Source organism: Cygnus atratus, chromosome 3 (genome assembly GCF_013377495.2).
Source record: "Cygnus atratus isolate AKBS03 ecotype Queensland, Australia chromosome 3, CAtr_DNAZoo_HiC_assembly, whole genome shotgun sequence".
NCBI lineage: Eukaryota > Metazoa > Chordata > Aves > Anseriformes > Anatidae > Cygnus > Cygnus atratus.
In genome coordinates, this window is record NC_066364.1 from 83,074,621 (window position 1) to 83,087,602 (window position 12,982).

General features: G+C 36.7%; 1 protein-coding gene across 4 annotated transcripts in view; it reads left to right on the forward strand.

Moving 5' to 3' along the window:
- SDCCAG8 (SHH signaling and ciliogenesis regulator SDCCAG8) overlaps positions 1–12,982 on the forward strand; it is a 109,698-nt gene that overhangs the window by 62,835 nt on the left and 33,881 nt on the right. For all 4 annotated transcript variants that reach the window (XM_035564055.2, XM_035564072.2, XM_035564062.2 and 1 more), the window contains one exon: positions 4,517–4,648. In XM_035564055.2, the coding sequence (XP_035419948.1) occupies positions 4,517–4,648 (132 nt within the window). The remainder of the gene's footprint in view (positions 1–4,516; positions 4,649–12,982) is intronic.

The following is a 12,982-nucleotide window of genomic DNA, read 5'->3' on the forward strand; positions in this document are numbered from 1 at the left end:
CTGACTATGTCAAGAACCTGGAAGGGGGAAAAGAAGCCCTCTTGGATCCACACAAAGTGGTATACTTTGCACAAGGAATATGGAAGAATGTATGAAAGCAGTTTTGAGAAGTTGCCCAAAAATAGCTTGAGATTGCCTGCGCTGGAGTGGGAGCTGCTGCAGGCAGTAACAAGAATGGACAGATAAGTAGGGACAAAACTAGGAAAGCATATGAAAATGAGAACAGAAAGGTGGAACCAGAAATGGTGTAAAATGGTAACTTAATAGATGGCTTCAAAAATGATGTGATCAGAAGATCAGTTGCAGAAAATGACTTCAGCTGGGTTTTAAATGCATCATCATTCTTTATCTTTTTGTAGCACCTCTCCAAAAGGCAGTCCTCACACTCATTGTCACCAGTGATAGTGTAAAATGCAGTTCTGAGATAGAAGGTTATACCTTTGTCCTCTGAAAAAAAAACAATCATTTTAGAAAGATTTTATAACTTAGTTCTTATGTACATTATTAAAGGCAGATCAAGCCTTTTTAAAAAGAGATGCATGAGTAAGTTTATTTATTTATTTATTTGTTGTTTCTTGATGGGAAATAAAGGGTCCATCTGTAATGAGAGATTTCAAATTTGTGAGAAGTACTTATGTTGGACACCTCTGTATTGTGTGTATGTTTTTATATTAAATACAGGCTTTCTGGTAAATCTAAACTGAAATTTTCTTGTTTATATGTAAGCTGGAACCGTTTTTTGTGAGCTAGCCCCTATATAGGATTAGAAAAACTTCAGAAAGACAATGTCAGATGAATTATAAACCCCTCAAGCTGTGCAGAAAGAAGATAGTGTCTGGGAAGGTTTTTGTATGCATAGGCATGTTTAAAATTTTTTGTTGATTTCTTCTTCATTATTTTGTTCTTTTTTTTTTTTCTCTGATTGTCACTATCTGAGTTTCTAGGTTGTGGATTAATGCTTAACACTGCCCACTGTGTATTTGTGATTTGCGTTTTGTAATTAAGGGGAACAATGGGAGTCCATTGGGTCTCATTATATATAATGGTTGGTTTAATTTGTTTCACTTCTATCTTGTTAATTGTAAATTGATCATTAAGATTTGAATTCTAATCTGTCACCAGGGTTGTGAGTATTGAAGCTAGAGCAATGATCCTGGTTTTAATCACTGATGATGAGAAACAAATTTTATAATTTTGGTACATATTGCAGTTCATATATTTTAACACTGTATTTTATGGTGTTATAAATATTGTTAAATGACTTTTAGTGTAGTTTTACTGTTTGGACTATAATGTATAAATTATATTACTGTTTTGGCAACAGTAGGCATCCAACTGTGTGAGTTTAATTGAAGTAAAGAACACACACCCGGCTGAACTATTTTTCTGCATGTTTGGTTGACTGCAGTTATTGCGCTCAGTACCAGGAGTAGCGTGTTTGCTGAGGGTAGCTGTACGAGGATGTGCAGCAGAGTCTGTCTGCAGGATGAGTCATTAAAATTATATGCAATGATACTCATTGTGAAAGCAGAAAATATTTTAGAGCATATATGTAATTACTATAAAAGTAAATAATAAGTTTTAAGAGCAGGAAAAGACAATACTTTAAAAAGCACTGTGCTGTGAGTCCAAGTGCTGCAATGCAAAAGATGGTTCAGAGGGGTAAAGGCAGTGTTGCCACTTTCACATTCAAGAATCAGTTCATCCTAAAAATATCCTAAGACAGACTTTAAATTGTGGCTATTTAATATTTGCTGGTTCTTTGCCTCTAATCTGAATGTTTCGGTTGAGCTTGGATTTTTATTTTATTTTTCCAAGATTTTCCCAGCAAGAATGGTGGGGTTAAAAACTTAATTTGCTTTTTTTTACATAGTAGTTGAGGCTTTTGTGGTAGATGGCTGGATCCAGAAATAGAGAGGTTTTTTTCTGTGGTTGTTCTCCCGACATCATCAATGATTTTGAAGATAGCCCATTTCTAGTATGATGGCTTATGAGCAGAGAAGCATTTACACAGACCTTGTACTGCCCCTGGCTGGGTAGAATTACTACTCATAGTGTAAATTTGCTATCACTGTCACAATGCAGTTGTTTGGGCTTTTTACAAGTTTGTTTTTATTATCCAACATTTTAAAATTTCTTAAAAATCACATAAAATTAACTTTGGAAACTGAGATGGATGAGTAGTGTATTTAAAGCTACAGGAGGAATCTTCATCAGATGGTGATGCAGACTCTCAGTATGCAGTTGCGTATTGGGTCCAGTGTTCTCTTTTTAATGCCAACATGTAAACTTTGTAACATTGACTTCAGGAGGCATTCTGCCCTTGGGCTGTCCTCCAAAATTTCAGTGTCGTGAAATACCTGAATCTGAATGTTCAGATTCTTAAATATTTGAGTTAGAAGGGCCATTCTCTAAATCTTTTAACTGGAATGGTGTGCTTTTTATCGAGTTCCTCGACTCAACAAAATTCTTCAACTCTTGTAATTATATTACAAAAGAGATGTAGAAGAAAACACAAGTAACATGGTTCAAAGCATCAGACATTTAGAGCTATGTATTAGAGATAAGAGATCATGCTACTCATGTTCTCAGTGAATTCAGTGCTTTCTTTTGTTCCTTTAATGGTAGTTTTCAGTAGCGTTTTGGTTTTGGTTGATTTGAATCCCCTGGTCTTCCCAGAAAGACTTCCTGCACCTACAAATGTGCTGGAAGCAAGCAAGTCCCTTTAAAACTTTTAGATTTTTACCTCTTTGAAGTCGCTTCTGCTGTTTCTGTGAATCAGAGAGACACACACAAATGCAGAAAAAGAAGCAGGATCCCATGGTTGAGAAACCCTATCAACATGATAATCTACAGTATTCCCACCAGGCAAATATTGTTGTTGCATTTTCCTGGCAAAAAAAGGAACGCAAGATGGCAGATGAGTTTAATCCCTGTTAGCACTTGCTTGGGCTCTGTTACATCAGGTCACTGGTGAACTGCTTTGCAACAGGCCTTTGCTTTTATCCACTGATTGTCTCTCATAATATCAGTATCAAGAAAAGACTGCATTCATCCTGTGTGATAAGAATTGGTCCAACTGACAATACTTTTTGATGCTGACATTTCACAGCTATCAGTATTTCTGTTAAAAGGCAAGAATTAGACTTCAGTTACCTCCCTATAACAATCCTGACCACTGTTCAGGCAGCCATCCAGGAAACTCTTGTGCATTTAAGTTTGATGCGAATATCTGTGTGATTCTGATGTATTTTTCAGTGATCCTTAATAGAGCTGTAACTCTGCACGTAAATCCAATTGTATACGGTCTTCTTCCAAAGTTGCCCTTGCTAAGTTCTTTCAGATTCACAGATGATATCATGTATTGTTCTCCATTTAAATATGAAAAGATGATGTTGTCATTTCCAGATTTGACTTGTCAGTGTAACAACATGTTTTTGAAGGAGGAGTATTCCATTCTCCCTGCACTTTGTTGTGTTTTTCAGAATGTCAGTTGTTGTTGCATTCTGTAACAGCCAGGAAGGTAAAGTCTCTTCGTTCTGTAACTGCAGCATATTTAAGTTGATGATTTAAAGATATCTCCGAAGCTTTTTAACCTCAGGATCTGGAGTGGCAGATGCCATAAAACAAATTTGCTTGCTTTTGATTCTTATGTTCTGATGGTATAGCAGATTCTGACATGTTCTCATTAACCTTTTCCAAAGAGTTAGACTGTACAAGTGCATAATGTATATTTTATCACAATTTTATCTGAGATCTTTTCCTGATATTAAGAAACAGCTCATGCCTGTTTCTCCATGGGCTGATGGTTAGAGATGTAGCAAGTAACAGTCCCAGGTCATTCATGGATCTGGTGTCTCTGCTCACCCGTGAAGAATAAGAATTGCTAGAAGTGACTGATTTTCTTAAAGGCTGTGCTGAGTCTTATGTAGATTAGAGTATGTCTGTATGATTTGTACCTTGTTTTTTAAGATTTATTCATTTTCCTCTTGATGTTTTTTATCTGTGTGGTGGTATTTGGGCATGTTATGTTAATAAATTTTCTAAAACAGTAGTACTATTGAGAGTTCAACCTGTACAGTGCAATAAGGGTTGAACAAGTTTTTAGTAGCGATATTTAAAATTAGATGTTAGCTTTTACCAATAAAGAACTTGAAATGTATTGTCAAAATGCTGGACAAATTTTTGCTTAACAAGTATAAATTTACATTTATCGATGATGTTTAATATTGGTGCCTAATGTCAAATGACATGCCTGTTTAAATTCGGCTGGAATAAGCATAGCCAACCTCTGAGTAATTGCTACTGACATATTTCCCAAATACACTGCAGCATCATGTTCTTCCACCTTAAGATTATTTGAAATAGTTTCTTGTTTCTGTAAGTTCTAGTAATAGCCTGTTTATGCATTATATATACATGTATGAAATTTTATAAATGCTGAAGCCACATATTGATGGCACGCTGCAGGATGAAATCTGACAACATCCATCATCACTGTGTTTTACTTCTGTAGATCTGAAGTCAACCAGCTTAGTCAGGAAAAAGAGTATCTTCATGGCAGATTGGAGAAGATGCAAAAACGGAATGATGAATTGGACCAACAATGTATCCAGCATGGGAGAATGCATGAGAGGATGAAGTCGAGGTAGGAGGTCCTGTTAATCTGTCAGTATGTGGTATGCTCTACTGTACCTGTTGTGTTTTGAACATAAAAATGGCACTAGATTGTTTGAAAGTAATGGTCTTACTTTATGAAAATGACCACCCGTTACCCCTCCTCAAGCATTCTGTGAAGTTGTTTTTTTTTTTTTCATAACATCTTTCGCTTGTGCCATTTTGGATAAATAAAAGGAAAGCTTGAACAACATAGTCTTCCAAAGAATTTAAGCCTAGTCCATATGTGTGTGGGCTGCTTCGGCTGTTCTGTGCTCTAACTTGGATGAATTGTCTTACCGTATAAAAAAAAAAAAGGGGCGGGCGGGGAGAAGAGGGGAGGTTATTCAGTAATGTGAATGTAGACTACAGATGTGGATTCTGTAAGGCCATGTAATATGTTCTTCAGTATTGCCATTTTACCTTTATCAATAATATTTAACTTTTATAAACAGAAAAGTCTTTTTGAAGGTCTTAGTATCCAGAGAGCTATTAACAGCTTCCAGGTGCCCCTAGCCTTTTCAGAGGGGTGGTGACTCCAAGAGCTGGGAGCAGCTACTGCAAAACTCGTGGGGGGTATTTCCACTGATACCCAATGACTGTTCTGGCCAGAGTGTCCAGACTGGTAGTGTCTTGTGCTGTGATTTGTGTCAGATAGCCTTAAAGATCACTGGGGAGACTCCTCTTCTTGGTACCAGAAAGCTCATCTGTGCCCTCTCGCTCTTTTTTCCACTCTGTATTCAGGCACCAAAGGTTGCTGAGGCGTGGTTGGGGAGGTAGGAGAAGATAAAGTAGGGAAATGGCAACTGCAATCCCAGTCAACCGGGTGACCTGTTGTCAGCAGTGAAAGGCAGAGTGCAGTTAAAGCTCATTTAGACTAGACAGTCCTGACTATACAACAGTTTGTTTGCTCTTCTTGACCACTGACCACCTGACAAGAACAGAGCTTGCATATACTGAAGCATCCAGTCTGGTATGCTCACTCTTTTCCAAATATTGACTTTTTATCTCCATCTCTTCATTATCTGTCCGTCCATATTAGCACCTTTTTTTTTGCACTCTCTGCTTTCTTTTCAGTCTTCCAAACCCCATTCTTTCCTCTTCCTTTTCAGATTTGTCTGAACCTCATCCTGTTCCTCTGTAACCCAGAATTACCGTCATTTTTTATAGCTGAGAGAACAAAGAAACTCAAGATACTACAATTGTGTCCCTAGTCTATGTGACCACATAATTTTTCCATTGATCTCACCTCTTTCTCCCCACCCACCTTTTTTTTTTTCTTTTGTGTGCGGTAGATTCTTAGCATTTGGGGGACACATGCACTGAGGACTCTGTTACTTTTAGGGGGGGAATATAAATCTTTTTCTTTTTTTCCCTAGCTGTTCCGCTGTAGCACTACTAGTATCTGGGTGGATATGAGAACTCTTTGTGTGTCTTTTGGAGAGTCTTTCCTCTATGTAAGAGCCAAATAGACCTACTGGAAAATGTTGCTTGTTCTCTGCTGCAGCAGCAGTGACTATACACTAGAAAAGATTAAAAGCATTAATCCAGAACAGAAAAGTGGTTTGAAAACAGAGTGGTCATGCTGCAGGCAGTGCCCTACCTTCTGCTGCTGTTTTGATGATGGCAAGGAGAGAAAACAGGACAGTGATGGTGTTTGTCATATTTAATATTTTAGAATATTTAAATATGGCAGAGATTATCAGGCATTTGAATCACTGACAGTATACTTTAACAACGTCTTAAGAGGGGATTCTTTTAACATATTTTTAATTATGATCTTGCACTGTATTTATTTAAAATCCAGGTAATTAATGACAAGGCTTATATAATAAACAGCTTTAAAACTTCAGTGTAATCTGATTTTAGTTTCCATGTGAAAACTGTAATAGGTTTTCAGTATCAGTTCCCTATAAATCGGCTATGAACTACTCAGTTTTAAGTGAAGAGAAAGGTCTTTTCCAACCTTAATGATTCTACAATTCTATGACTTCCACCACATAAAAAGCAGTGATTTTTCTCTTCTGATTTTTGAAACTAGAGATCTGACTATGCTATATAGCAATAGAGAGAAGAACAAATACTGATGTGCTTTGCCTCAGATTTCAATCCATCACTCAGATACTAATAATCACAATTTTAAGGGTGATTATTTCTTGTCACAATTATTTGCTGCCCATTTTTATGCAGCTACAAATAACCCTGGTGATCTTGCAACACAATCATGTGCAGTGGGTTCCTACCCGATTTCCTATCTGCTTTTATTCTGCCTCTCTTTAGAAAGTTTCTGGTAGCAAAATCAATTTGACTTAATTTTGGACTTAACATTTGCATTTGAATAATAAAAATTGTGCCATTTGTACCTAACAAATCTTTGTCACTACTTCTGTTCTGCTATGAGAGCACGAAGGCCCTGCTGTAACTATTTTGTGGAAGGAATGAGATCTAATTGATCACTAGGAATTCATTTTGAAGCAACAATGTTTGGACGGTTTTGATATTTACACTGCTGAAAATGAACAAGATAACTCTTTTGCCATTCCCATCTTTCAGTCTGGCTATATGCTACATATGCATATTGTCTGGAATGATATAAGGAGGTTTTAAAGGAAAGGATTGCTTTAAATTGCAGTCTTTAAAGGTGATTTTAAATTAGTCTTTTCAATGTAATGCATTTATCCATCCCTTTCAGTGTTTTTGTTGAGTGAAATGCAGTGTTAAAAGAAGTATATGTCCATCTAAATGACACAGAGGATGCGTGCTACTGGAGCAAACTTATATCAAAAGGTGCAATTTGCAGGACTATGGTGACAGGTTATGACTGCATTGGAGCTTCATAACAGGTGTTCAATTAATGTCGTTAATCTAGCAACCCTGAGGATCTTTGCTTTAGATCTGTGTATGTTTTTTTACATTAATTTATTCTTGTTTTGATATTTTTGTAGCTATGTGCTTTTCATTTTAGACAGTGATCTGTTTAGCTAAGCACATTATCTCAAAAGTATTAGGTAGCATGGCATAGGGCTCTGCCAGTGGAAATGAGCTGGTCAGTGTGGGTGCCTTTACAAGGCTGAATCTTGGAAAAATAAAATGCCTGTGGTGTAGCGAAGAGCACATTGATGTCAATTTTCAACTTGAAAGCCAATTTTATGATTAAATTCTTCAAATTCCCATTCTGTAGATGTGTGTTAATAGTAGAAATGAGCAATAGTTTGTATACTTATGTGAAGTATAAGGCTCTTTCAAAATATTGTTAATAAAACATAAAACCGTAGGCTTCCAAGTAGTGTTTTCAGAACTAATTTTAACTAAGTTTAGTAAATGGTATTTAGGGCTATAAGTTTTTCTGAAACTCCAGTTTTGGTGATTGGAGTTGGTATATTTTGCTGTGGGTGCTCACTGTTCGATCTATGTAATATTAGCAATGCATTTTACGCAATGGGGTAAAACTGGGGCTTTTTGCTGTGGTAATTTGGGGAGGCAATGGTAGTGCGTGTGTTATAACAGTATTTTTGGTAGCTAAAGTTAAAAAGGAGAGCCTACAGGACTGGCAGTTTGGGGCAGATGTGTGTCTATTCCTCAGGCATCAGTGGTTGTAAGTTAACTATAAAAATGTTACAACCATCTGTGTAACAAGACGGCAGAGATCTGCTCTTGCCTGTTACTATAAATAAGAAGGAGATTTGTTTGACTTCATAGACATTGGATTTATAAAGACTATATGTGTCAAATTGTAACTACGTGCCATGTTGCTGAGATGTGTCTGCAGCCAACTACCTGGGGTGCCTTCCCCTTCAGACATGGTAGAGGAGTGCAGCAACTGTGCCGAAATGTCTGTACAGTGCAAGATGTCACAAATTATATTTGTTTTCCACCTATGGGGAAATGTATGATTCTTACGGATAAGCTTATGTGGAAGAGTGGCTAAAATGGATCCTTAAGTGGACCTCTGTAGGAGTTAGGAAGAATAAATGATATTCGGTTTGACAAGGATTTTAATGTTCTTCCACCATTAATTTTATTGTTGTTGTTAATAGTGTTTGAGAGATTGCATATGCATGAGAGAACACAGATTTATGAGAACTGAGACATGTATATTGAGATTATACTAGCTATTTCAAGTAGCTGATACATGAAATCATAAGAGCTGGTTTGCTGTCACTATTACAATGTGAAGAGAGATTTTGGGTTTATTTAGTAATTCTTCAGTAGAACAATTGATTGAAATTATTTTTTGATAACTGAAGCTAATAAATTGCACTGCATGTTTTACATTTTCTTTTTAAAGATCATGTATGCCTTTTTGTTTTTCCAAGAAATGATGATGAGTGGAAAAACTCAGTTCTGACCGTTGCTTAAAAGACTTTTATTTTTCTTTCAAATCCAGTTTGTTCTTTGTTGAATATATTGTCTTCCTTATTTTCGTCATACTGATAGGTTAGTATTAAGTAATAATGAAGCAATTGTTACCTTCTACTCACTAGACTAAGCATCTGTTCTGAAATGCAGTTATAGAATAAAAGATGCATTAAGTTGTGGCTTTTTAGTTTAAAAGGCATTATTTTTTATATTGAAAATAGTGGTAAGTATATGTATTGTCCATAACATCTTTGATTATTAGAATTGCCTCAGTGTTTAAATAGCAGTATGCTTTGCTTTTTCCTGAGCATCCTTATTCTTCCCCACATATCTTTGGTGTGGTTTCGCTGTAACAGGATTGCTCCAACAATTGGAGAGAGTTGTTTGTGTAGCCTTTCATTCAGTGAGGTGGTAAAAAGCTTTGTGGTCAATGCATTCTGCATTGCAGTGCAGCCAGATAAAACTCTCAGCTCTGTCCAGAATTTGGGGTTATCATTCTTACTTAATTTTTTTATTGCTATTTAATAGACTCACATTTTAGGTTGAGAACTGTATACTCCAGAGAAGTACTATTAAGAAGTGATCTACAAATGTTGTGTATACACGCACACACATACATAGATATGTGTAGCAAATCCTGTGAGAATCTGAAAATGTATTTGGCTTTTGATTAATGTATCTGGACGTTTTAACACAGTACACGTGGTCTGGAATAGGAACTAGATGTTCAAAACTCCCCCTCCCTCTTTCTCTCCAGGTCACTGTCTACTTAATTTTTTCCCTTCTTTTTATAGGTGTGTGTATATACAGCGTGTATGTATACGCATATATTTATATAGTTTTACATGTATATTATATGTATCAGTATTTCCATTCTAAATAGTTAACAGATTGTGTAAGATTATATAAGCTCCTGAATACTCTCTTTAAAGGTTTATTCCTCAACTACTTGACCAGTATATACATAAAGCAAAAATTATCTTAGTTGTTAGAAAACCTGAAAATGTGTGCCAAGAATAAAATACAGAGTCTTCAGAAAATGCTGCAAAATAGAACACAAGTCAGTAGTTACCGTTCTTGAGAAGTAAATGGCAAGTAGAGGGAAATATCACACACAATTTTCAGATAGAAGTTTAGGGAACATAATAATGTTCTGTAAGATGTATTCTAGGTCACTGAGTTCTGTGTTCCTCTACTGCAGCTGTTAGTGAATCTATACATATATCATATGATTATATATTTGATATATATATAATAATTCCTTTGGGACTGTATTGGGCTCCATTGTAAGAGTCATTAGGCTTCATTACTCAAGTTGGTCAAGGGTTTCCAGCACCACTGGTGTACTGATCGGGGCCTTTCTTATTTTCCATCTGCATTTATTTGTGGCCAGCTTGTACCTATCTTTCCTTGAGCCAAAACTGGTGTAAGTAGTTCTTTTGTTCTGTTTTTATTTTATCTGCACTGTATTTCTAGACAATGGTTGTATCCATTCAGTCCTACTTTGAATAATAAATGAAACCTTTCTCTTTTATTCTTTTTACAATAAGCTTTTCTTCTCCCTCCATTTTCTTGTTGTTGATCTTTTTTGAATATGGGCAATCAGAACTGTCTGCAGGGTATTGGAAGAAGGCATTTGAATGTCTTGGATGGTGGAATTAATATGTTTACTGTAAATTCCTTGACTGACGGATCCTATGATCACATCTGCCTTTCTTACAGCTACGTAATACTGGCAGCTGGTAATCCATTTCTATCCAAGAAGTGCATCCAGGACCTCTTCCTCACAAGTAAATCCAAATTGTTAGCAGAGACTTTTGCTGTGAACTAAGAATCCATTAAGTCTCTAGCGTAAGACTTTGTACTATCAAATTTCTTCTCATTTCTACTGTTCCATTCTTCTGAGTCATCTTTTTCTTTCTGTGCAGTGTCCCAGAACTTCTCTAAACTTATGACATCTCTTAAATTTATCAGCCCACTCCCACTTTTTGTGCTGAGTTGTACTTCAAAATATTAAAAAATATGCTTAAACTCAATGAGAAGAAATTCTTAGATTTCTTCCTTAGCTTCAGTTGTTCCTGTTGGTTGTGCTCTTTGTTTTAGTCAGTTACTTACCAACAATGACTAGTTGCTTAGTTAGCAATTGCTGATGTGGCATGATATATAATGGTTTGCTTAAGTTAATGTAGGTAAGATTTATTCCATATCCTTTATTTCAAAAAATAAAAATAAAAATCAGCTGTCAGAGAAATTAGGGTTGATGTGACAGTATCTGCGTGATTTAATTTGTTTCAGATTCTCGTGTTTTCCATTTACCTTTATGTCCCTATTTATTCTTTTTCCTTCCAAATGTGTAGTACACTTTTCATGCATTTGAAGTCACATTAACAGGCCAATAATTACTGAATTACCTTCTTTTAAGGATTAGTTAATGCTGCATGTATTTTGATTGCTTAGCAATGTAGTCAGTGGAGAGGGGAAGAGTGTCTGTGTTCGCTTTGCTTATCAGGACAGCTGGTCACCACAACTTCAGTGTTTTAGAAACTGGAGAATAATATCTGGGATATTATAAACGGGGGATAGTCCATGCCTCAAAGGAAAGCTAGGTGGAAAAATAGCCAGGTTTGCTTGCTTCTCTGAACAGCTATCAACACTCTGGCTAACACCCCTTCTATGAAGGGTCTGGTAAGTGTCCACTCCTGAGAATATCTTCAGCTCGACTGCTTTGATGTGCTCAGCCTTCTCCAGAACAGACATGAGGATAGTTCTTATTCATGCCATCAACTTCTGGGAGTCGAAGCCTTCAGCTCACTAATAGTAAGCTTGTGCTCTTGTCTACCGGGAATGTAAAAAGCCCTGAAATGTGTGACATAAAACAGCACAACATAAGGTTCCAGGCTGTTCTCGTTACTTTCTGTTGTCAGCACAGTTGTTGAGTTTCAAATTTAAATGTTAATTTAGCATTAACAAAGAATTCTTGATTCTCTCCTCTGAAATGGAGGTGGATAAAGGTGATACTTTTAATAGCCCAGCCCAGACTCCCCTTGATGCATCAAGATCTAGAAAAGCTTTGCCCCATGCAGTGCATCACACTGATGTTAGAAAAGGCACACATTGCAAGCCTACCGATGGCCTTCCAGTGAAAACCTTTTTTTTTTTCCTCCTACAATTGCTTATTTTCTACAAACTTGCTTTTTTTTTTTTTTTCATTTTAGTTGGAAGTTGCTTCTGGTGATCATATACAATCCTTCTTGTGGTAATCCACCAATTACACCTTAACCACCACCATATCTTCCTCTTGAAATACTTTGCCTTCAGTGCCTGGTAGTAGCCCTTCAGGTCCACAACAGTAGACCAGTCTTCCCCACCTCCCTCACCAGTTCCCCAGGGATGTGAAATAAGAAGTGAGCAGGATGGATCTAAGCGCACCTTTGCCAGCGGGTTCATAGAAGCATTGTTGTTTAATGGCAAGAAACAGCACCAAAACACATCACAGTTCATTGAAAGCATCTGCTAAAAGGTATCCAGAGCAACAGAATAAAGGTTTCTACCCAGGATAGTACCCCTCCCAATGAGATTCTGGAGGACAACCCTCCCCGTGTTCCTTTAGCAAGTCTTGATTGTTTAGACCATCTAAAAAGGAAATTGCTGAAATCCCTGACGGTTACAGTCACCTTGTTTTCTTCTATATTGTGTTGCATCTGCATTTTTAAAGTTCATTCTTCTGTACTGTATTTCTGTGATATCCATGTGATACGTCAGAACATTCAGAAATATATTTACAAGTAGTCACTGTGAGACTAACACTATGCAGTAGATCAGTGGCAACTACGCAGCTGGGATATTTAATAGTAATTGGGATCTTTCTGTTGGGCCTTAAGTGAACTCACAATACTTGTAAAATCTAACTATTAACCCATTTAAGCAGTAGCAGATTCTATTTTGGTTTTGCTCTCTGTGTATAACT